The sequence below is a fragment of the Orbicella franksi genome, chromosome 13 (genome assembly GCF_964199315.1).
Source record: "Orbicella franksi chromosome 13, jaOrbFran1.1, whole genome shotgun sequence".
NCBI lineage: Eukaryota > Metazoa > Cnidaria > Anthozoa > Scleractinia > Merulinidae > Orbicella > Orbicella franksi.
This window is the reverse complement of record NC_138157.1, coordinates 17,654,119-17,680,150: the sequence shown is the minus strand read 5'-3', so window position 1 is coordinate 17,680,150 and position 26,032 is coordinate 17,654,119. Positions and strand designations below refer to the sequence as shown.

At 37.9% G+C, this 26,032-nt stretch overlaps 2 protein-coding genes and 1 pseudogene across 3 annotated transcripts; 2 read left to right on the top strand and 1 right to left on the bottom strand.

Annotated features, from left to right (window-relative positions):
- Positions 1-158: 158 nt before the first annotated feature.
- Positions 159-2,471, top strand: LOC145466551 (collagen triple helix repeat-containing protein 1-like). Its single transcript, XM_081450267.1, has 3 exons — positions 159-540; positions 760-1,095; positions 1,991-2,471. The coding sequence occupies exons 1-3, from the start codon at positions 457-459 to the stop codon at positions 2,345-2,347; spliced, it is 777 nt and encodes a 258-aa protein (XP_081306393.1). The 5' UTR covers positions 159-456; the 3' UTR covers positions 2,348-2,471.
- A 2,074-nt stretch (positions 2,472-4,545) lies between these two features.
- LOC145466704 (uncharacterized) lies at positions 4,546-6,092 on the bottom strand. Its single transcript, XM_081450414.1, has one exon. It carries the CDS (start codon positions 5,356-5,358, stop codon positions 4,759-4,761), a length of 600 nt encoding a protein of 199 aa, XP_081306540.1. The 5' UTR covers positions 5,359-6,092; the 3' UTR covers positions 4,546-4,758.
- Positions 6,093-16,746: 10,654 nt separating this feature from the next.
- Positions 16,747-24,689, top strand: LOC145466548 (uncharacterized; annotated as a pseudogene). Its single transcript, XR_014041930.1, has 3 exons — positions 16,747-16,848; positions 17,073-17,451; positions 24,233-24,689. The product of XR_014041930.1 is annotated as an uncharacterized LOC145466548 (transcript).
- The last annotated feature ends 1,343 nt before the right edge of the window (positions 24,690-26,032 follow it).

Sequence of the window (26,032 nt, the reverse complement as noted above, 5' to 3'; positions counted from 1 at the left end):
TTCGTTTAATTTAACTTTGCGAAGTCTCTGATAGATAGTCGAAAGAAAAGCAACGTGGGATCAAAACGAGCGCTCATAAATAAACAGCCAAAGAAGTTCTCGACAGCCACTAGCTATAGTACTCAGCACCTCTAGTGGTATAAAAACCAATAATATAAAATGTAAATGTCGCAGTTTTAATTTATTTTGCTATTGGCGATCACATCAAGAACTCCATTCATTTCCATAGCCTCAGGGAGAGTAAAACCATTTCTACATGTAAACTATTTTTCAAGCAATGATCTTGCTATAAAACGAGCAGAAAAGAAAAAGTAGAAAAACAGTGATTCAGTTTCTCAAAGATTTCTACAAGGTACCGTGAGTGTCACCATGACCACTCTTGTTTTACTTTTCTGACATTTATCTCTACAGGCTAAACGATATCAAAAAGAACCTCGTATAAAGAGCCCGCCGATCATGTTGTTTCTACTGATTTTTGTGCTGATAACCCTTGCTTCTGGGACCGCCAATAATGTCAGCAGCAAACCAAGTAATAACAAAGTGAGTAGCTCCTGTGTGAGTTAAAGTAAAGAGAAAAAGATAAAGAAAGAAAATTAAAGAACGAGAATAGTATGGATTGTGTTATCGCTGCTAAACATAATTGCTTTTGAAGTAGTTTCCAGCTAGGTTGACGAAGAGTTAGATCAAGACGCTTCTTGTCACTTTATTATCACTTGCACCTTCACAAAACTCAAGGTGTTGATCTTTCTTCTAACACAGGTCTCAATGTGTTACGGTGGACAACCAGGGACAAACGGCATCCCCGGCATGCATGGCATACCGGGTTCCCCTGGGGCACCTGGCCGTGATGGACGTGACGGAGCCAAAGGCGACCAGGGCAGCCCGGGAAAGACTGGGCCCCAGGGACCAGCTGGCGCAGATGGAAAGAAAGGAGATAAGGGAGAGTCTGGAACCCATGGCGCCGTCGGCCAAAAAGGACAGCGAGGGGAGAAAGGTGAGAGTGGAACTCCAGGATCGCTTCAGCTTTCCTCGCACATGAACTGGAAAGAATGCACCTGGAAAAGGAACGATGAGAAAGACTCAGGTGTGATCCAGGCAAGTGATTTACAGCATGAGTGTATAATGTATTCAACAAAGTTCTGTCATTTACTTCCGTCTTCTCAAGAGAAGGCATTATTATTACTTTGAGATAACATTTTAATGACGAGAAGGTCATAAGCCGGGTACTTTGATTTGGCAAAATCTTTTTAGTTCTTCAGACTTCTTCTGTCTCGGAAGAGTGACGATCGTAACTGGAGGGGAAGTAATTTATTGACAATTTCGAGTCGTGTTATTATTTTTTAAAAATAATTTAAAAAGTCTGTACATAGGGTTCAGAGCCACCTTAATTTTTCAAAACTCTAAGGGGCTCTGAACCCTATGTACAGAGTTTTTTCAAAACTTTGCCTTAATAAAATTTAGTAATATGAAAAAATTTCACTGTGCCGCTTTTGAACTATGGTAACCTATGATGTCACGAAGATGATAGCAAAGTTTTCACCAATGATTGCACAGTTTTTTGATACCATGATTGAAGCATGAAGTGATAAAGAGTGGTTATAATAACCCATCAAAATCTGACTGCTGGAAACTGTTTTGAGCCACCTCAAAACACAATTTAGAGTAAAAGAAAATTTTAAACTTTCACTTGCTAGAAAAGTTAAGAACACGTACTTTGCACTTGGCGATAAAACACGAAACAGATTGGCAATAAAAACAACTTTGAATTTTAGTAGGCTGTGCAGGAGAAAACGTGCCGCTAAACTGACCAATCAGAGCGCGCGTACTAAAAGAGAGCTATAAAGAGCTCTCTTATTTTAATAATCTCTTGGTTTAACGCATTTTTAATAATTGCATTGATGTTAATGATTAATTTACACTTGTTTCTCGTCCCTTCATTGCTGGAAGTTATTTTCTAGTTTCAGATTAATTTGATTGATCATCTCTGTAGAACTGTGACTTTACCAAGAACTTCACAGACACTGCCCTTCATGTCTACTTTGCTGGTAACCTCAGGATTGCATACTGTGACAACTGCTGTAGTCGTTGGTATTTCACCTTCAATGGCGCCGAGTGCAGCTCTCCTGGCCCCATTGAGGGTGTGTTATACATGAAAACCGGCAAGAACCACAATGTTCATCGTCACCGCCATATTGAAGGTCACTGTAATAACATCCACAAGGGAAAGGTGCATGTGGGATTCTGGGTTGCAGGTTGCTACACTGGGTACAAGAATGCTGACGCTTCCACAGGCTGGCCGAATATGTCTCGGATTTTCATTGAAGAGGTTCCAAAAGCTCAGCAGTGAACACGTTACACGTGATCAAGTCCGTGATCAACTGGACTTTCTAGAACTTTAGCATAGTAAGGATAGAGAAACTGCACGAGTCGTTATCAACGGATTTGAAACCTGAATGAGCTGAGAAATAAAGTGCAGGAACATAATTTGAAAAGCCGTCTCGTTTCATTCACGTTTCCTTATAATTTTCTTGGGAATTTTCAACTTGGATTAAACAAAACGTACATGTATGCCCCAATTGCAAATTCAACGTTACTGAAATACTTGGCGATGCACTCCTGTACCAGTAGTTACAGATATGATGAAATTTCTTACTGGTGAACTAGAATTCAATTACGCTTTCGTTCAATTCCTAAATTAGGCACAAAACGTTTGACGTGCGTTTCTGCCGGACGAATTCTAGCCTGTTCCAGGCTCCCGGTAGTCGGCGACGAGCGAAGAGCAGAGGGCGAGCGACAGAAAAAACAGGGAGGTCTAATTTCGCTCGCCCTCTTTTTTTTTTGCTCGTCCCCAACTACCGATAGCCTAAGTCACCCTCCTTTAATCTCTCTCTCGCTCTCTTTTTTTTTGCTCGTCCCCAACTACCGAGAACCGATGTCCCCCTCGTTTAATCTCTCTCTCGCTCTCTTTTTTTTGCTTGTCCGCAACTACCGAGAGCCTAAGTCACCCTCGTTTTATCTCTCTCTCGCTTTCTTTTTTTCGCTGGTCCCCAACTACCGGGAACCTCGAATTGAACAGGCTAAACGAATTTCACAATGACTTCAAGTCATTCACATATTAAGGTGACTGATACCCTTAAAAATACCAAATCGTTCGCATTAACTTTTGGACGAAAGATAAATTGCATTCGATTGCATTCAATAAGAGAACGTTAATTTTGAAGGTTTTTATTTTAATTGGTCGCTATGGCAACCAGCCACACCCTTTTGAAGTACCATTGCATAACATTAACTCCCTCGGCTTTTACAAAACAAGATGTGACTTTCAATAAAACATATTAAATGAATCTCTGTTTCGCCCTAAGCACTAAAACAAAGTTATGACTGTAAACTCTTGCAGTGCTTTTTACAGGCTTTACTTTGTTTTTACTTATTTTGCACCAAACCCAGTGTACAAATTATCTCGTGTTATGGAACTGACGTACAGCTATCAATGAAAGTGATGCAACGAACCAAACAAATTGCGACATTTTTAGTAAAAATGTCACGATTTATTTGGCTCATCGTATCATAATCACTTTCAGGAAACCATGTTTCAAAGTATATATCGCCGAGAGGTCAGTCAGCTAAAAATGTAGACATTTGAGAAAAATTCACTTAAAGTTTCTTATGGGTGAATTAAACATGTTACAACCCCGTATAGGGGGGAGGGGTTGTTAAGGCTTGCACCTCGGAGGCTTTTGGCGAAGGAGGAAAAGGGCTATATTCCATTTCGTAGGGACAATTATAACTGCCAAGCTGTACATGATTTACAACTTTTCTAAAAGTATCATACATATGTTATAATTAATTTTTTCATCAAAATCGTCCTATTTTAGGGTATTAAGCCACTTTAAACCAAACTCAAATTTATAGTCCATTATGTATTGGCCAGTAAGAGCTTATATCCAGTGCGACCGTTGTTAGCTGGACAAAAGGTTTTTTTTTTTTTTTAGACTTTAAATTTAAAATGTTATGATATAGAACGAAATAAGTCTTGGGCCGACGTCTGTCATACATACATGTTGTGGCTCAGTTTTATCCTTGGTATAATTGTATGGTAATATGTAATAATGAATATAAAACAAAGGAAAATACCAGATTGTACCAAGGGTAAAAATACAAATTGATGTAAAATGCGTATTGCATGGTTTTCGAGGTTTACTTTTCCTTATGCGATATGGACATAACGAAACTTGAAACTGAGTGACCCCGTTTTTTCATGGGCTTACATAACTTCATAAGGAGTTTGGATGGGCTTATAAACGGGGAGCTTATATATGGGGAGGGGGCATATTAGCGGAATAAAAAAACATGTTTCGGAACGACGAGATAAAACGAATTAGTATAGGAAATAGCACAGCTTCTAGGGGTATTTGGGATAAATACCGCGAGTGATATTTCAAAATTCATCAAAATATCACGAGCCGCCGCGGCGAGTGATATTTGGGAAGTTTTGAAATATCACGAGCCGGTATCTATTCCAAATACCCCGAAGAAATCGTGGTATTTTTTGTTTATACTACAAGGCAAAGAAATTTCGCATTTCATATAACACACATATTTTTATTTAGTCACGCGCAGTTGATTTGGCTTTACAATAACATGTGATTAAACATGTGATCGCTTAAACATCACACAACTGTGACGAAACTGTACTCGAATGTCTGTAAATCTCAGTTCTAAAGAGTGAAAGTTTTTAATAGGCTTATCAATCAAAGTTTAACAATCATCTGCAATCGATTCTGCCTGTGGAACACTGCACCTCGGCTCGGGAAACTTCTGACTAAGCTGGTAGTTGATGGTCACTTGACAGCCGTGGAAATTATTGATTGTCGTCAACCACTCTTCATTCATCATCAGCGTGTTTTCTACACCAGAGGAAAGGCCAATATTCTGAAGAGGACGGCGTTGGTTGGACGTGGTTGCGTGACCGTCAGAGCTTACGATTGAGCAAATCAGCCGTTGTTCATTCTCATCGGCTTCCTCGTAGTCGACTAAAGAGCGCTCGTTTGTATGGCCAGTGACGCCAATAATTGCGGAGCGAGGTTGGTTGGCAGCTTTGAGTTTCTTCATCAGCGTTTTGCGTACACGGTGGTTTGTGAGCCGTTTACCTTCAATCTCGCCCTGAACAGCCATCGATTTCATGAAGGAATTAATGCTGTGGATCCCCATTCTCTGTCGCTTATACCACACTCGAGACTTAGGGCGCTCAATCACCGCGAGGTAAAATGGCCCACTGCTTTTCATTTCCTCGGGTCTGTGTGACAAGAACGTCTTTAGAAGCGTGGCTGGACATCTTGGCCCACCAGTTGCAAACATTTTCGGCTGAACCACTCTTCTTTTTTTGCGAAGGCCGCCCTGACGCGTTTTTGCGGGATTTTCTTCGTACGTGATGTACTCGACGCCATTGTCGTCTTTGCTGAATGAAGAATCTTCGACATAGATGTTGAGTGGTGTTCCTGACAGCCTAGTAATCCGAAATGCTGCGTCAAACGAAACCACATTGCGGCTATTAGGGACTTCGGAGACTGGCTGCCAAGGAGCCCTTTGGACCACAACAGCTCCTCATCTTTAGTGGTTAGTGCCTTTGATGCACGGGGACGTTTGCCGTAGCCCTGTTCACGGAGGAAGCGAGCTTTTCCTTCGAGTACTTTGCGACTGTTGACAAGCTCTCTGTCCTTGGCAATGGAAATGGTGCTGCCTGCTTTCTTTAAATGACGGTCCAGGGACGCTATCATTACCCGCAAACTGTCTGGCTCGTAGTCTGAACCATCCTTCTTTAATTTCTCACCTCGGCGAAAAACTTCTGAAGCTTCTCGTCAAGTTCCTTGGCTTCGTGACAAACAATGTCTGGACTGTATCCTTTTTCTTCAGCCCATGTGGTCCAAACAGTAACCCAGGTCTTAGTGCTTTTCTTTGTGTTCGAATTTTCTGCATTTTCCTTAAACTGTTGTAGTTCTTTCGCGTCAGAATCGGGAAATCTATCCGCCATTGTTTTAAAATTAGAAACAATAATTTTTCAGTTACCATGGAAACTGGCTGTAATTCTCACATGTAAGTATTTCAAATTTGGCTTAAATACTACTGGTTTTAGCCAATCACATTTCAGAAATTTCTCAGCCTGTAGTATAAAAGCTAGCATACCATTACATTTATAACTAGTACCTTATTACCCTATTATTACTACAACTTTCGATTAAAATTTTGATCTTTGCAAAGAAGCGCAAAAGGGACCCACTTATACATTAGATGGGCTTATATCTGGGGGAGGGTTATATCCGAAATAATATCTTTGTTAGCAAATAGAACGGCTTATATTCGGGGAGGGGGAAGCTTATAACTAAGGGGGGGAGGGAGGCTTTAACGTGGGATTTTACGGTATGTAGACAAGATTGAAAGTGCGTCACTATTGATTAAATCAAGAACAATTCCTTAGGGCAAGTGATTTTCTGGCGTCTCTCGTTCAGTTTGTACATTTTTCAGGGCGTGTTGATCATTCAATCCCACTCCCCTCTTGGTGACCAGCCTCTTTATTCTCCAAAAACCACGCCTTACCGTACATTGACATAGTAAGGAGAAATAAGAAAATGATCGTGCCATGCTAGTTTGCAGGTTTACTTACCATACTGAGAAACATGGCTTACTCTACTAAAGGATTTATTTTAAAGAGGGAATAACCTACAGAACGAATGTTCATAGAACAGTGGAAGTTAGGCGGCTGCATAGTTTTCACTATGTTGTTTTTAGTTATGCATTACAATTATACACTTTGTGCAGGCCTACTATAATCTCATTCAAGCTTTTTTTGTTTCTCTTAAGCCTCCTCAGCACCACCCGTTTTCATCGTTGTTTTGTTTTTTCATTAGCACCTTCAGCTTCTTGTATGACAAATAAATGAGTTGTAATAATACATTACCCTATCGAAGTTTAAATTTTTATAACGCACTTTCAACGTCACATATTTTCGAGTTAAAAATGATTGGAACTTAAGAATGAAAAAAAAAAAAAAAAAATACACCAATACAATTGTTATTATTATTTTTATAATACAATACATGGACTTAAAAAAAGCACACGGACTGAGACAAAGTAATTAATGAGATTAAGAAGATAAAGTTCAAGGGAAGCTGAGGGTGGAGAGTGATCCATTGGTAATCGTTTATTCACGTATAACAAACAGAGATGGTTTACAGATAACTTACAAGTAAGAACGTTGGTAATTTTATTATATAGCAATAAATCTTCATTTTACTTAATCTTTATTGATTTCTCACTATTTTCTTTACAGTCCCGCCGTTATGCGTTCCTTTAAAAGAATATGTACACTGTGGACAAAAAAAGTTTACATATTAGTTAGTTATGTTTTCTGTGAAATTGCTATGTCAACAACCTGATGTCGGTCAAGATTCTTGATAACATAATTCGAATTTACTGGCGTGGATAGCAAAATTCTAAAATGTAGAGGTTGTTTACAGTCGAGACTGCGTATACCATCTTCAGCACCCGCACGCAACGACCAAAATGAGACGATTGGTTTTCGCTTTGCTTTTCATTGGCTGAGAACATATAAACTGGAAATTTGATTGACTAAATGAAAACGAAAGCATGATACTTTACATCTCCAAACAGAGGCTACAAAAGTTAAGCGAGTTTCCGGGAAGGCTGCAGCCGTAAATTTAATGATAGTTTCACTCTATACTTTCTAAAGTCGTTCGCTTCTCATTAAATAGGGCTCGTCGAGCAACTTTTATCCTTTGCTGCGCGCCAAATTTACCGGAGGAATTTTCTTCAAGTAAAGGCGGATCCAGGGGACGGGTTGAGGGGGTAGAAACACCCTCCGCCCTTTGAAATAGCAAAATAATAAAATTGTTCTAAACATAGTTGTTTCACTTCCACCAATTGACTGACTGTCAAGTTAGGAAAAGGTAACAGCATTGGCCAGCATTTGAAAGCTCCGGCCAAACGATCGCAACATTTGAACGCAACATATCCCAATATTGTTGGGCGTAACATCTTGCGTACGTTTGGCCACCCTGTTGCGACTTGTTGCGACATGCTGAGTATTGAAAATCGAACTAGTGCGCATGCCCGGGCATCATGCAACACCCACAAATGTTGCATACAAAATTTGAACATTTTCAAATTTGAGACAACAACACCCAACATGTCGCGACATGTCGCAACATGTCGCAACAGGATGGCCAAACGTGCGCAACATGTTGCTCCCAACAATGTTGCGATATGTTGTGTTTGTTTCGTTTGGCCGGGGCTTTACAAGTACTTCCAAACTGCCGGCAAGTTAAGATACTACAGTTTTCCTTCTTCATGTTTATTTTTATTTAGCAAACCCAAAGCTGTTCTTAGATATCTGTGCACTAAATGATACGCTCGCTATACTAAATCACTGTTGTGAATAGGTACAAACACACGCCTCCTTCGAGAATCGAACAGGAAAATCACGCCACAGATCGCAAGTTGGAGGCGTTGTGGCGTAATAGGCTTATAATAAGAAAATTTATTACTATAATGAAACCTTAATATAGAGGACCCCATGTTAAGTTGACACACTGCATAAATCATAGCTGATAGAGGGAATGGTTATGAAGCTCTGGAAACTTCAAAAGAGCGCATGTGAAAGATACTAAAATTGATGTTAGGAGGTCCGAAATCGCGCACAAGTTTTTAATTGTTTTGCGCTTGTAAACTCTGCATGAATTACCTAACCCAAACGTTTCTATTGGTTAGTTCCTCAAACAGAAGTTTAATTTTGTGCACGGCATCTTTCTTGACATACTCGTTTTCTATTAAAGAATTGGTTCTTGCTTAGCGTGCGTATATCGAGTTATGGATGCACGCGGGAAGTTTGGAGAGCATGAAAGAAGCGTAAGAGTTGCTTGAGACGATAGCGGAAAGCAACTCTGGCTTCTTGAGTACTCTCCCGGAGAGCACTCAAGAAGCAAACTTCCCAAGTACATCCATAACTCGATATACGCACAGCTAAAAGCATAAACCATTTCTTTTTTAACATGGCGACAACAACAACTTGGGCGCTAACTTGACATGTTTTATTTGTGAAGATTACGAAGTTCTCACAATGCACGCTGAAGGAAAACAAAGGTCATTACGATCCTAGCACGCCCCACCAGTTGAGCAACAGTTGAACGAAAACGCTTAATCTGGTTTCAAAATTGTCAATGAAAAATTCACTTCTTCGAGTTAATTATAATGAAAGAGCAGGCAAACAAAGTCAAAAATACTCAATGAAAATGTGGACAAACAAAGTCAAAATACTGAAGTTTAAGTAAACGTCTTAGCTTGGCAAAAGTCAAAGGTTCCAAGAAGGGTTTGGATTGTTCAAAATAATCTTCACATTGCCGAAACTTAAACAAAACGAACTTGCACTAAACTTGACGCAAATTTTGCAGCTAAATTGAAACTGCACACGCCATTTTCTTACTTTTGAAGAAATCAATCGAAGGTACAATATGTGAACAAATTTTTAAACTTTTTACAAATCCTTGCATCTATTCCACCGAACCTCAAATCCAAGAAAAATCGGTTTTTCTTTCTAAAATGAAATGCAAAGACTACTACCTTCTGTTCCTAGAAAAATCAGAGGTTAGACCTACAGCCGTCACGTCTTGGGCCCAACATTACTCTGGCATAGAAGATAAACGGGAAAAATTATTAAAAAATATACCTCACCTCTCGGCCGACAACAAATTGAGACAATTCTCCTTTCAAATATCGCACCGTATTTTAGTGACCAAAAAGGAGCTTAAGAGGTTCAAAATATCAGAAAGGCAGTGAAGATTTTTTTTCCTGTAAATCCTCTGATTCCTTGGAACATGCATTTCTGGAGTGTCCTGCTGGCCTAAACTTCTTTCAAGAAGTTCTCACATGGTTCAGTAATGAGCGCAGAGTTAACTTTACACCATCTAAAACATAGCTACTATTTAAGGACTGTGATCTTCCCCCAAATACAAGCCCAAACCTCACCCGGAAGTTTGGGATTTTAGTAGTGCAAACACAAAAATATTATTATTATTGCAAAATGTCGGAAAAAACTTTTAATTTTCTCGAATTGAAGTCAACGCTATCTTTGCAATGGAAAGCTGAAAAATGCGAAATTTAAATTAATTAATTCAATTTACATTATATAGTCAGTTTCAGTGGGAAAATCAGTTATTAGTGTTTTACTACTATTGTCATAATATGAATGTAAGAAGCATCAGTAATAGTATTAGTATCGTAACTTAAAAAGGGTAAATTTATTGTTTTGTAGAGTAAATTATGCTAATTTTAGTATTGAAAGTAGCATGTGTAATTGCATCGTATTGTTAATTAGAGTAAGTAGTGTTAGTAGTTGTGTTATGGTTGTAAATAGTTATCATTTCTGTTATTAGTAGTTGTAGTACTGTTGTAAAAAAATAATAATTAAAAAAAGAAAAAAAAAACTGCAAAAATGGAATTTGGTTTGCGTCGCGTGAGTCCACAACATTTTGACCACTGCGATGACGCGTATCGTTGTCGATAAGAGTACAGACCACGCTAAACCACATTTCGATTTGTTTTTTACCACAATATCAACGTCAAAGAAAGTGTTTTTTTCAGAGCGCGAGCTGAAAGAGGCATTGCGTGACACATAGACCCGAGCAGCGTTGTCTGGACGCTAATCGACCACGGCAAATTAGCCAATCAGATTGCGAGATTAGTAGCAATTGTAATAAAAAGAGGTTTCGTTCACCATGGCACGATGGGAATTAGGTAAGACTAGCGCGCGTGCTATGTTATAATAATAGATTTCAACAAAATATCATTGATTGAAGCTCATGTACGGGAGAATCCTTCTCTCAGAGCATCCTCTCCTAACAGAAATGTAATAATTGAATGGATTGTGTTGAACAGGGGGACAAACTCCTTTTCGGTAAATCTATATGAACATTCGAAGAGTTTCCGTTCTTTTTTATTAGTCCAAAAATATAATAAGAACACATGTGAATAGGGGAATCTTTCATTACAATACATGTATTTGCCTCTTTAGCATGAGCGATTTTTGCCACGCGGGTTAAAAAACTCAAAATGTAAAAAAATTATGTATGGGCTCATTAGCGCTTTTGTCAGCAAGAAATTTTGACATTTTGAAAGCCAGTATCTCTAGTTTAATATCACACCCTACGAGCTAAAACCTTACCATGTACCAAGTGTCACAAGCTCTTTAACAGTGGAGTCAATTCAGATCTAATACGCAAAGATTAGGCGAAGTCGTATGCTAATGCGCACAATGTAAACAGTGACGTCAGCAGAGATCGCGTGATATTGGTAAAACGATGTTACATCAACATTTATACCTCAAATTACGTCACGTAGTTTGGCAACTAGCTCACTTAATAAAAATCGCGGTGTCATTAAAATTCACCTAAAAAAAACATGTTACTCACCCCTTCTCCCAGAGCGATGGCAGGATTTCAACCCTTCCACACCTCAGGTCTGGTGACAAGAGGCTTCTCTCTCTCTTGTCCCAGCTTCTTAAGATGTGAGAAATGAGCACTATGCGCCTCAAACATTGTATCCTTGTAATTATACCTCACACCAAACTCCTTGCAAGCTACGATAGGAATTATCTTTGGATAGTAAACCTGACACGCGACAGGGAACAAGTGTTGCGCAGTTTGTTGCATGGTTAAGAGCTCCTGAAAAAAAAAACGAAAATGGTTAAGAGTTCAATGTCTTTTATGAGCCATTGCAAATACAGTTGTTGCCCGCTTTGCATTGTCTCCACTTACCTGTGAAAACGTTACAAAAGCGACTAACCTTCTCGGTGCTTACGGCTTTTACCGGTCCCGCTCTCTCATGTTGAATGTTATCTCAAACCAAGATTCCTGTCCCTTCCATTCTGCAGACACATTTGTTTGATTCCCAAGTCCTTGTTTTCGCCTCTGAAGTTATTAAAAATTACGTAAGGTGCCAGTAATCAATACAGCTTTATTCAGCTGAGTTTTTAGTATAACGGTTAAGGAATAATCATAATGATTTCATACATTTCAAATGGATTACCATAAACAACTAAATAAGCCGAATCGCTTTCTAATTTCAAGAACCTTATTAAGAAAGAGAGATTCAAGCAAACGAAGACCTGTGCCCTAATGTGCGCTGTGATAACGGTTATAATTTTTCTCAGTTTGAAAGCCACTAAGACTGAGAAATCTATACTTTAGTAAAATTTTGTACTCTCTGCACCAGATTTGTCTTATCAAATTCAGTAGGGAAGCTTGTAAATGTTTTCTGTTTCATTCGTTTCAGACATGACACGAAACGCATTAATTGAGATATTTGCGACAAAACAGACATTTTCGAAAGGTATTAATAGTCATGAGTAACTTCTCGAGCGAGTTTCCGCGGTTTGCTAGACTGTGCTCAGCTTTGTGCGAATATTCCGGCTGCCTAATACTTAGGAAAAAATATAAATTTACCAGAAAAACTGAATAGAACAGAACTGTGTTCTACTTCCATGGAAAGGTGGTTGATTTCCTGATGTACAGTGTAATGAGGTGATTTGATGTTTCACTGATAAGTGTTTTTTAGTCACCAGATCTGTTTTCAAATCAAAATCTAGTGTAATTTTTCCATGAGTAATTTTTATGCCCTTAAGGGCCACAGCAGACTTGCAAGGTAGGCTAAGAGAGCGGATAATTAGACAATCTTTATAACCTCAAGTATTGTTGCAATTGGGGCTAACACTTTTCAAAGTACAAGTATTTGTTAGAATGGAATGTGTTGCATTTCTTAGTGAAACTTGATTCTTGTTGGCCTTTTGTTTTTGGTTAGGGATTTATTTTAAACAAAGATTCAATTATTTTTTGCTTATCGTTAAAAAAAGACAAGAAGTGATTCACGGCTTTCGTTTGTTTGATATTGCATTGCAGCAGGAGCAAATGTAACAGAATAAAAATCTTCATCCTATGGGACAAATCGACGACTAAACAAATCGTTCAGTACATAGATAGCGAATGACATTGCGCGTTAGGAAGATAAATAAAAGTGTCCATAACAAATCCATTGTTTCACAAACTTGTTCTGACGAAACTTTTCCTAAACAAACAAAGGAAGTAACAAACAGTGTGGTCAGAAAGTCAAGGAAAGAAAACTCGCTGAGAATGTTTTTCCAAGCCGGCTTGGAGAACGTAACAATGTAAGTTTACTTTTTTGTAGAACTGACTCCTTGTTTTTTATCGATTTTAATTTTAAATCTGACCTTCTTAGCTTTGTGTGCACACTCAGACGACACAGAGGCTGAGTTTATTTAAAGTAAATGATCTAGTGTTAACTGAGAAGCATGCACAAATTTCGCTAAAATAGTACGTCACCAGAATTAGAGAAAAGGAAAAAAAAATCTTTATATGCGCACACCTTAACATATTTATATCACTTAATTTACAGACAGCACTTCGGGTAACTTAGTTGACAGAGAATCTAGCAGCAAGATTTTCAACACTTTGATAAGAGTAAAGTCATTTTGAATTTTGAATTGATCATTTGGAGAGGAGCAAATACAGAAGGCCAGATTGCTAGGTTTTATTTATTTCATTTTAGAGATTAAGACAGACGTACGACAGACAGAAGGAATTAGGATATTATCCAGAGTCTGTATTTGGACTTTGTTCCATCACAGGGGCACGTGTTTAAACCATTTATTATCAAGGACTCGACATTAGAGTTTAAAAACAAGTATTCTTCTTTCTTTATCATCCGAGTTTTTTTCACTGTAGTTAAGTTGTCTTTTGGCTGGAAAATTAGTGTGGAATTTCATCCTAAAAAAAAAGAATCAGAAACAACGGCTGACTCGCACTCATTCGTGAAAAAAGAAAAAAAACCATGAAGAAATAAACAGACTGAGCAAATGTAAAAATATAACACGTCTTCTCATCGGGCAAATAGAAGAAAGCAAACATTTTTAGCGAATAGCTTTGCTTGTGAAAACGAAAATTAGAATTTTACTGTGTAGCTGTTTCACAAACTTGTTTTTACGGGAACCTCACACCGACAAACAAAGCAACAAAGTTCAATTTGCCTGACTAACAAACAATGAGTTCATTCTTGTTCTGAACGGCGAGGAGAAAGGACTGCATAAGTTTAAGATGTAAGTTGATTATTTTTTGGATTGTTTCCGTATTTTAACATTGTTCAATCTAACACTCCTTCTTCTCTTCCCTGTTTAGTTTTTTGTTCCATTCAGACGACACCGGTACTGAGTTGCTTCAAAGGTAAGTGAATTCATTCACTGCGCGTCTCGCCAGAGCAATTTTTTTAAAACTTTTTTCCTCAAAACCCAGCATAATATAAATTATCGGTATCCTGCAGCTTTCGTCTTGGCGGAACAAACATTCTACAAACTAAGCTTGAACAACTGATTTAAAAAGGTTTTAAACGAGACTACATTTTGCAATTACGCTTATCAGTTTGGTATCAGCTGTTCTTGATCGATAATGATACAAAATGGGATTAAAATCTCGTCAATGACGCTACTTATATTTTAAGGTGAAACGACATCAGTTCTATCGTTGACTGATCAATATGTTGATATGCGCAGTTTTGCGCAAAAGAATATCTGTGTATTAAGTCTGTTCCACTAAAGTCGCATTTTCTTTCAAAAATGTTAGCATAGTAACCAAGTTTTTTGTTATTGCTGTTCTAATTTTTAGAAAGTAAGTTATCAGTATCGAATAAATCGTTGTCTGGATAATTCAGTACACGCTCTTGCCATCAATGCTGCTGATTTTTTAATTCAAAAAGGATCCTTAAGAAAAAAAAGTGTAAATAGATAAAAATGAAAGCTTTTTCGTAACTTGTCAGTTTGTAAATGTTGGATAAGAACTTCTTTGCAGTATCGGCATGCTTTTTTAGGTATATACCAGTAACCCGACATGAAAAGACTGCCATATGAGCTGACGGTGTAACAGTTACATTTTAATACTAAATAAATGAGTTAAAGAAGGTTCTAAGACTTTGTTACATGCGTTCAAGTGTCATAAATTTGAGAAAAAGGAAAGAAGTCCTGGCGTCCTAAAACAGGAATTGGAACAGAAACTTCTAAACTTCACTCAGGCCCAGCTTATCGCCATATGCTCTTCTTGTGTATATGTTCTTCTTTACATGTTCTTGTTCATATGTTCTTGTCACGAACGCTATATAAACCGTCATAAACAGTCCTTTATTTGGATCATCAGGAGATAAGTCTTTGCCAGTTTTGTTTAGGCCATCGCGGTCGGCTTTTAATTACCTTAGTTTTCTTTCAATTATCAGTCAATTCTCTTTCCTTGGATAGCACACCTTTTAGCGATATGCTTCCTGTTTGGCGACGTTCCACCATTGAACATCCTTTATCCCCATATGATAAGGAATGCCATATTTGATTTTAGCCAGTCTGAGTTACGTTATCACCGGAGAAAGAAGTCAATCGGAGTTTACTAGTGGTCAGTCCTTACACTATCGGAGTACCGTTGGAGCACTGGAGTTACTTTTTCCTTTTTAGCCTTTAACGCAGTACCGGACGTAAGTTCTGCTGGTTTATATTAACCTTTTCGTTCTTCCTTTTACCACGCCTTTGTAGATCTTATAAATTTTAGCTCTCATTTAATTATGCATTGTAATCCACTTTGTAGTTTTCACCGCATGTGTACAATATTTGGGCAAGTTAACCTTAATAAACGCTGATCCAGTAAAGGCTGTCTAATTGTTTTACATCGTGCGGTTGACGCTCGACGATCTCAATGCGCACCACGTGCCAGGTATACTTGGATTCGTTACACTAAGACTTTGTTACATGTGTTCAAGTGCCATAAATTCGAGAAAAACCAAAAGAGTCCTGGCGTCCTAAAACAAGAATTGGAACAAAAACTTCTAAACCTCACTCAGGCCTAGATTATCGCCATCTGCTCGTCAAACGTATTAGTACCGTTATCTTTGTTTGAAAACGTTATAGACAAAAGTTTAAATCATTTTTAGATGCATTTTCGAGGAGCCTTATACTGAAAAATGGAGAAGTTGACTCGTTGCTGTTGCGTATTTTGCATTTTCGTAATGATTTTTGGTCCACAACACTTACACAGCACAGTTCTAAAACATGATTTAACGTGAACCTTGTCAACACAAACAAATTTGTCATTAATGTCATACTCAGCGTCATAGATCAATTTAGAAATGATCTGACCAATGAGAGTGCTCAACATTTAAACGTAATTAGCTAGTAAACGTGTTTCAACATGAATCTCCATCGCCGAATAACGAGATAAAGTGATACACTGATAGCTGTATAATTTTCATTCAGATGATTGCTGCCTCAGTGGAAGGTACGGTTTTTATCGACTGAGCTGAGCATTCATTGTTTTGCCTTGCCTGGTTTTAAACTTAAACTGATGCGAGGAAACATTTTTTTCTAGCGTAATTTTCCCTTTCTGTTTTATAACTTCGTTTAACTTAGTTTAATGTTCTCTGATAGACTCGCCGAATACTTCACTCCTGCATAGTCGAAAGAAAAGCAACGTGGAATCAAAATGATTGCTCACAACAGCTAAAGCTGCTCGACAGCCACTAGCTATAGCACCTCTAGTGGTATAAGGACCAATAACATAAATGCAGATGTCACATTCTTTTTTGACTTTTCTGACATTTGTCTCTACAGGATAACGATATCAAAGAGAAGCTTGTATGGAGAGCCCGCCGATCATGTTTTTTCTACTGATTTTTGTGCTGATAACCCTGGCTTCTACGACCGCCAATAATGTCAGCATCAAACCAAGTGATAACAAAGTGAGTAGCTCCCTCTATGGTGTGTGAGTTAAAGGAAACAAAAAAGAGAAAGAACTAAAAAAGGAACGAGAATAGTACAGATTATATTATCGATGCTAAACATCATTTCTTTTGAAGTAGTTTCCAGCTAAATTGACGAAAAGTTACATCAAGACGCTTCTTGTCACTTTATTATCGCTTGCAGCTTCACAGAACTCAAGGTGTTTATCTTTCTTCTGACACAGGTCTCAATGTGTTACGGTGGACAACCAGGGACAAATGGCATCCCCGGTATGCATGGCATGCCGGGTTCCCCTGGGGCACCTGGCCGTGATGGACGTGACGGAGCTAAAGGCGACCACGGTACCCCGGGAAATACTGGGCCCCAGGGACCAGCTGGTGCAGAAGGAAAGAAAGGAGATAGGGGAGGGCCTGGAGCCCAGGGCCCCGCCGGCCAAAAGGGACAGCGAGGGGAGAAAGGTGAGAGTGGAACTCCAGGATCACCTCCGCTTTCCTCGTACATGAACTGGAAAGAATGCACCTGGAAAGATGATGACAACAAAGATTCAGGTGTGATCCAGGCAAGTGATTTACGGCACGACGGCTTGCAATCTGTTTTACAAAGTTCTGTTATTTACTTCCGTCTTCTCAACAGAAGACATTATTATTACTTTGAGATAACATTTTGTCGACGAGAAGGTCATAAGCCGAGTACTTTGATTTGGCAAAATCTTTTTAGTTCTCCAGCCTTCCTCTCTCTTGGAAGGATAACGATCTTAACTGGAGGGGAAGTAATTTATTGAAAAATCTCGAGTCGTATTATTATTATTATTTTTTTAAAAAATTTAAAAAATTCTGTACATAGGGTTCAGAGCCACATTAAATTTTCAAAACTCTAAGGGGCTCTGAACCTTATGTACAGATTTTTTTAAAACTTTGCCTTCTTAAAACTTAGTAATATATAAAAAAAAACCATTCACTGTGCCGTTTTTGAGTTATAAGCCCCTAAAGCTGTATTGAAGGATGGTTTTAGCAGGTTATACTGTTGCTATGGTAACCTTTAGTGTCACGAAAATGATAACAAAGTGTTCACCAATGATAGAGTGGGTGCATTGCAAAGTCAAGAAATTGTGATATTATAGACGATAAATAAAGAAGAACGCCTTCCAAACTAAAATGTGGCATTCCAATTTGGAAAAATTCCGAAGGGTACTGGTATTTGATGCCGAAAAAGTTTGTGTTTCCGAAAGGTTTTGGCTTACTGGAAGGAGAAAACGAAGTGTTCAGTTGAGTCCGCCAGGGACAAAACATCCAATTTCACCAAAATGTACAATTTAATGTAAAAACGATCGTGAATGTAAAAAAGATCGTGCACCCATCGCGCTTTCATTTTTTGAGAGATTCAGATTTTCTGATCTCCCGGCCCACAACTTATCAGAATAAAACGGTCATCCATCTATGATTCTAAAAGGATTCAGAATTTCTGATCCCCCAAGACTTTAATAGTTTCAAAAAACTGATCCCCAGTCCACAACCCGTCAGAGCAAAACAGTCATCTATTTATAATTCTAAATGCATTCAGAATTTCTGATCCCCATCACCTCACGGGACAAAAACGGCTATCTGTTCATGGTTCTAAAAGTGTTGCGAATTTCTGATCCCCCTCCCCCACCAAATCTGCTAACATGATAGAAAGAGCTGTCGATTTATAATTCTACAACATTTCAGCATTTCTGATCCCACATGACTTAAAGGGATTCAAAAATTCTGATCTTCCAGTGCATAACTTATCAGAACAAAACGGTCATCTACCCATAATTCTTAAAAGGATTCAGAATTTCTGATCCCCCTTGTCAGGTGACAGGACAGAAATGCCCGTCTATTTATAATTCACAAGAAATTAACTAGATGTCTGATAGCTAAAAAGTAACGATTGGATAGTAACTTTAAACACATTACAGACAAAAGGATCACAGAGTAAAGGGCATCAGAAAAGTACCCAAATGAAATATTCACAGCTAGGTCATTATTAATAACGATTTGAAACCACGCCAAAGGATCGAGACAAAAATTGCAGTTTCATTTCGGACAGTGAAAGGTTTTATTTTCAATTCAAAAAGATATGAATTTAGGCTCCAGAATTACGAGCTGTTGTTTAAAGTCCACATCAAAGATAACAAGAATTTTAATCAGGACTCAGCTGCCGTCTGCGCCACCTCCGTTTTCTGCTTTAATGTGTTCGTTTCGGATTGAGGGCCGCTATTCTTGCCTTTTTTTTCCCCTCTGCTCTGCAATGAAGCAATTGAAGCTAAATATTCTTATAAATAGCGATAGAATTAACATTGTTTTTCATTAATCAATTGATCGGGAGTGTATTCTTTTGTAAAGAATAGTGAGCAGTATGTAGGCAATGCGGTAGTGAAGTGTATCGAGCGTGATCTGTAGCTTCAAATCAATTCAGTGTAAACTTTAAGTTACCTCCTCAAAAAGCACACTAACAAGCTATTATGCAAGCATTTCATACGTAGGAAATGCGTGTGAATAATTTCTTCGTTACGGGTGCTAATAAAATCAGGAGAACAAACGTTTTTCTTGTGTTTCAGTGATCGCGAAATAAATATAACAACGAAATTTCTTCAGCCACAACATTGATTTCGATTCAAAGATTGAGCAGCTAACTGTAATGTTGAGCAACAATTATGATATACTTACTTTTCTGCGACTTGCCTTTCTTTCACCGAAGCAACCAAGATACTCATTTGAACTTGAACAAATCATTCCATGCTTCTTGCTGCTATTGACAATGTTGGATTCGAAATTGCGCGCAAATAACCGACTCCTTTGGAGAGGGAATCTGCTGGTCAAAAGTATTCATTTATCAGATTGACCGAAGGATTATGGGATCGAACGGAAACACCAAAATGGCGGGCAAAGATCGTGGTCAATGTTGTTAGGATTCGATAACAAAGCTCTCTGTTATTATATAGCCTTGCTCTACGTTGGAAAGCAGTCACAAATTGTTTACAGATGTCCGTTGTTATTCCAGTTGAGTCAAATACCAGTAAAGGTGGAAAAGTATGAAGTTTCGTCGGCAAAACAGTGTGGCAATCAAACTATTTGCCAGCAGCTGGCGGTTTCTCTTACACTCGTCAGGTTTACAGAAAGGTTATGCTTCCTGCAGCTTTCCAAGGTAAACTGATTTTCTTGCATAACTTGTGACGGTTCTTAAAATACTGGAAACGTTCTGGCCGGTTAAATTGATTGTGGAAGATTACAGAAGATGCAGATACTTTAACACACTGTTAAGTCTTGTTGATTTCGTGAATACAAATGTTCATTTCCTAAAGGAGTTATGAAAGCAACTGTATTCAACGCAACAATATACGAACAATTTCGTGTTGGGAAAATCATTCATTGTAAAAGTACAATAAGTGCAATAAATGTGAGCTCTCTGAGTATATGTAGTTTACATATACTTCTTATATATCTAGTGTATATCTTGTCTAGGATCAACTGGGCATACATATGTAGTATACAACACCTAAAACACAAGATATCAAAAAGCAACATCCTTCACCTTTTTGATTTTCAGGTTGATGGTGGTGCTCTTGAGGTTATGTTAGATGTGCATATTACATTATCAAGACCATTTGTTTGCCACTTATTACTTGAGTTGCAAAAGACTGATGTTATTTTCATTAGGGTGGTTGAAGTTCTCTTTAATTGGGCAGTGTTCCAAAGGTCCTTTATAATTTGGCATTTCTTTATGCAAATAGAGGTTATTTAGAACAGCAGATATAATTCACAGCTAGGTTATGGAAAATTACTTTTAACCACTTCCAGACCTTTGTACATAAGTCTTGCCATAATTTGAAAAACCCATGATTCATGGATAAAATTAATTGAAAAAAATACTTTCATGAAGAAATTACTGTAATTGAAATTTGAAATTCATGTCAAGAGTATTTTGTGCTTTTCCGGTCATGAAATCTGTTTACATTTCATTAAAATTTACTGAAGAATGTAAACAGTTACTAGACTCCAATTTAAGTAGCTGAGAAGTGTTTCAAACAGGATTTTAGAAAGATATATGTTAAATTTAAGTAAGTTTTGTGATAAGTCGCAACATAATGGAAACTCATTTCCAGCCAGATTTTGTCCTCCTTTTGCATCTGGATGTGCCTGGTTTTTGGTATTAAATTTTATTGTACAACTGTAGTAGGTTTAAATAAAACTATTAGTTATTTATACATTTTCCTATGTAAATACAGAGATTTCACTTAGGTTTAGGATTTGAAGAACAGTTATCAAAGATCCATATAAAATGAATAATGAAGAGTTTTGAATAGTTAGCTATAGTTTCACCACCTGTGACTAAGAAAGCTTTTGGTTAGGTAAATATTAAAGTGCTGCATGTACATGAGTGATGGATAATTTTTTAGATTGGCTGCTATCTTTTTACTATCTCTGGGTTTTGGGTAGGTTATCACAGTGCGATATGAGCGATGGGTGGTTTTCAGATAGGCTATCTTTTTACTAGATAAGACAGTGTTTTATTGTTCAATGTAAGGACTAGTCTTCAGAAAGCCTAGGTTTTGGCTTACTACATTAGTGGTGGTTTTTGGATAGACAAGTTAGTAGATAGATAGGCCATCTAAGTATCTGTTGACTATCTACACAGGAAGCTAGTTTTTAGCTAGGCAATCTATTTCCTAACTATCTGATAGATAGATATTAGTTAGCTTTAAGCCATGTCAAAGATAGCTATCCTCTATCTACAAAACCTCTTGGATAGAAAAAAGAATAGAGATTTGCATCCCTCAACCAGGAATGAGATAGTTGCAAGTAGCATGAAGTTAGTAATGAACTAGTAATAAGATATGATTGTTTTTGGGAGGGCTTCTTTAACTGAGGACAGCAAACTATTGCCAGCTACCAGGAGACATCTCCAAGATGAGTATGCCAAATTAAAAAAGGAAAGAATAGAATTGCTTGTAGCATTAGCTACAATACTTGCATCCATATCTGTCAGGTCTTTATGAAAACAATTTTACCCACACTCTTCTCCTTTGAGCATGGTTAAACTGGTTGCGTAACTGAAGTGTGAATGAACTGGTAGCCCACTCAAAAAGTTAGATTGAAGATGTAAAAACGTGTTGGGCAAAGCTAAAGTCCATGGCCTCTGCTATATGACAACAGGTTTTTGGAGGACACTATATACATGTATGTAGAGTACATTGACCCACTTAAATGTATCAACTGCAAATTTAAATGTTCATGTATATTGCAGTCTTTAATTGTCATCCCTGTAATGTACTGTAGTGTTCCTGAACGCTCTTTTTGTTTTATAACAGTGAGGTGCCTTGTTTCCATGTTAAACAGAAATTGTTAGAAATTTTTCTTTCACATAAGGTGGGCAAATTCTGACAGAGAAAGTGGAGTCTGCATTTATGCCTACAGTTGTGCAGTTTGAGTAATCTTACTGTTTTGATCAATTCTGAACTTTCCTATCCTCTTAGGTACTGTTTGATATTGTTTTTTTAAACGTACAGCTACTGTAATTTTGAAGTGCATAGATCATTGTAATACAATGTGTGATGTTTACAGTTACTTATATTAATAGACTGCTGTGAAGAAAATTGTTCTTCATCACTCTCTCAGTATAATCTGAGTGTATGGAATCTGTTAAGAATTATGCTATATTTGTATAAAATTTCTAATTGAATATTGTTATGAAGAAAAAATATTTTGATTAGACATTGTTCAGGCAGGCAGCAAGATCTAAACCCTGTCTTCAGTGTTATGATTTAATGTGGCTACATTGGATGTAACACTGGCTTTGCAGGGGATCAGAAATTCTGAATCTTCTCTTGTGTTCTTTGGGGGATCAGAAATTCTGAACCCTTTCTAGAGTTCTTTGGGGGATCAGAAATTCTGAACCCTTTCTAGTGTTCTTTGGGGGATCAGAAATTCTGAACCCTTTCTAGTGTTCTTTGGGGGATCGGAAATTTTGAATCCTCTCTTGTGTTGTTTGGGGGATCAGAAATTTTGAATCGTTTTCTATGGAGGTACCTCTCGAGACAAGAAATTCAAAAAAATCATTTGGTTTCTTATGCGTGACTTAAACATTACATTTCAGTTCAAATAAAGAATAGGAAATTGCTCGGAAGAATTTTTTCATTCCTTGCAAACAGGGAAACTTTTCCTCTGAGTTTTAACACCAGTTTAAGATTCTTAGTTTATTGCAGATATCGTCTTTGGAATTAAATGGCAATCATAGATTTCCGTCTAAGCTCTACGTTTCACTTTAGGCCAATTTTGCACTCATTTCCAACGAAACTTCCAAGCCTGCAACGTAAAAATAACTTTTCTCCGAGACAGGTTTCTATTTTACACCGAAAAAGTAGCCATTTTTGAAGTGGTTCTCAGTATTTACTCTGAATTTTATCAAATTGGAACACCACATTTTAGTTTGGAAGGCGTTGAAGGCAGTTCTCCAAGTTTAAGGTGTGTGCGTCGTCCCAAAGTTGAGATAGTCGTCGAAATGTTCCGCGCAAAATTATAGAGCCTAGACTGGAGCCACCCTGTTGGAGGACCTCCTTAGTCCTCTGATATAGTTGCCGGAAAATAGTGTAAACATCTGGATCTTACTTTGGCTATCTAAACAACTGATTATCTGAACCGAACCAAAAAACATTTACACAAGCACTTTTCCTAATACTTTAGCTTCTAAAATGGCTAAAAATCACGAGATAAGCGCATATTTTTCGAAAAACGCGATCTTAGCTTCATGTCACGTACCCCCATAACTCCCAAATTCAAAATACCCTGGTTTCCAAACGGACGCTATTGAGCTGGAAAGTTGTAAACAGATATGACTTTAGTATCTCTTATGCCTAATGAGAATAAAACTTTTAGGGGCTCCAAAGTTTTGGATTTGAGAATTTGATGACGTCACGTGAACACACTCTACTGGGCAGTTTTTTGATATCATGATTGTAGCATCAAGTGATAAAGAGTGGTTATAATAACCCGTCAAAATCTGACTGCTGGAAACTGTTTTGAGCCACCTCAGTACACAATTTAGGGTAAAAGAAAATTTTAAACTTTTACTTGCTATAAAATTTAAGAACACTTGACGATAAAACACGAAGTAGATTGGCAATAAAAACAACTTTGAATTTTAGTAGGTCGTACAGGAGAAAACGGCCCGCTAAACTGACCAATCACAGCGCGCGTACTAATAGAGAGATTTAATGAGCTCTCTTACCTTGATAATCTCTTGGTTCAACGCAATTTTAATTATTGCATTGATGTTAATGATTAAGTCCCAGTTGTTTCTCGCCCCTTCACTGCAGGAAGTAATCTTTTAGTTTAAGATTAACTTGATTGATCATCTCTGTAGAACTGTGAATTTACCATGTCTACTTTGCTGGTAACCTCAGGATTGCATACTATGACGACTGCTGTAGTCGTTGGTATTTCACCTTCAATGGCGCCGAGTGCAGCTCTCCTGGCCCCATTGAAGGTGCTTTCTACATGCAAACCGGCAAGAACCACAATCATCACCGTCATCGCCATATTGAGGGTCACTGTAATAACATCCACAAGGGAAAGGTGCAAGTGGGATTCTGGGTTGGAAGTTGCAACACTGGCCACAAGAATGCTGACGCTGAGACAGGCTGGGCAACAATGTCCCGGATCTTCATTGAAGAGGTTCCAAAAGCTCAGCAGTAAACACGTTACACGTGATCAAGTCCGTGATCAACTGGACTTTCTAGAACTTTAGTATAGTAAGGATAGAGAAACTGCACGAGTCGTTATCAACGGATTTGAAACCTGTATGAGCTGAGAAATAAAGTCCATGAACAATATCAAAAAAGCCGTCTCGTTTCACTCACATGTTTCCTTATAATTTTCTTGGGAATTTCCAACTTGGATTAAACAAAACGTACATGTATGCCCCAATTGCAACTTTAACGTTAGTGAAGTACTTGGCGATGCACTCCAGTGACCGTAGTTACAGATATGATGAAACTACAATTCAATTACGCTTTCGTTCAATTCCTGAATCAGGCGCAAGAGGTTTGACGTGCGTTTCTGCCAAACGAATTCTAGCCTGTTTCAGGCTCCCGATAGTCGGGAAAGAGCGAAAAGCAGAGGGCGAGCGAGAGAAAAAACGAGGAAGGACTAATATATCTCGCTCGCCCTCTATTTTTAGCTCGTCCCCAACTATCGAGAGCCTAGGTTCCTCTCGTTTTATCTCTCACTCGCTCTTCTTTTTTACTCGTCCCCAACTACCGGGAGCCTCAAATAGGCTAAACGAATTCCACGATGAGTTCAAGTCATTCACGTATTAAGGCGACTTGATACCCTAAAAGACACCAAAACGTTCGTTTAAACTTGAGGACAAAAGATAAATTGCGTTCGATTGCATTCATTAAGAGAACATTAATTTTGAAGGTTTATATTTTAATTGGTTGCTATGGCAAACAGCCACACTCTTTTGAAGTACTATTTTATAGCATTAACGCCCTTTTCCAAAACAAGATTTTACTTTCAAGAAAACATATTGACTGAATCTCTGTTTCGCCCTAAGCACGAAAACAAAGTTTTGACAGTTAACTCTTGCAGTACGTTTTACGGGCTTTATTTTTATTACTTATTTTGCAGCAAACCAAGTGCACAAATTATCTCGTGTTAAGGGACTGACGTACAGCTATCAATGAAAGTAATGCAATGAACCAAATAAATTGCGACATTTTTAGTAAAAATGTCACGATTTATTTGGTTCATTGTATTATGTCCACTTTCAGGAAACCTTAAATGTTTCAAAGTATATATTGCCGAGAGGTCAGTCAGTTAAAGGTGTAGACATTTGAAAAAAATACACTTAAAGATTCTTATGGGTGAATTAAATATTTTAAAACCCAGTATAGGGGAGAGAGGTTGTTAAGGCTTGTACCTCGGAGGCTTTTGGAGAAGGAGGAAAAGGGCTATATTCCATTTCATAGGGACAATTATGACTGCCAAGCTGTACTTAATTTACAGCTTTTCTAGAAGTATCATACATGTATGTTATAATTGACTTTTCATCAAAATCATCATATTTTAGGGTAATGAGCCACTTTAAACCAAACTCAAATTTATAGCCCATTATGTATTGGCCAGTAAGAGTTTACATTCAGTGTGACCGTTGTTAGCT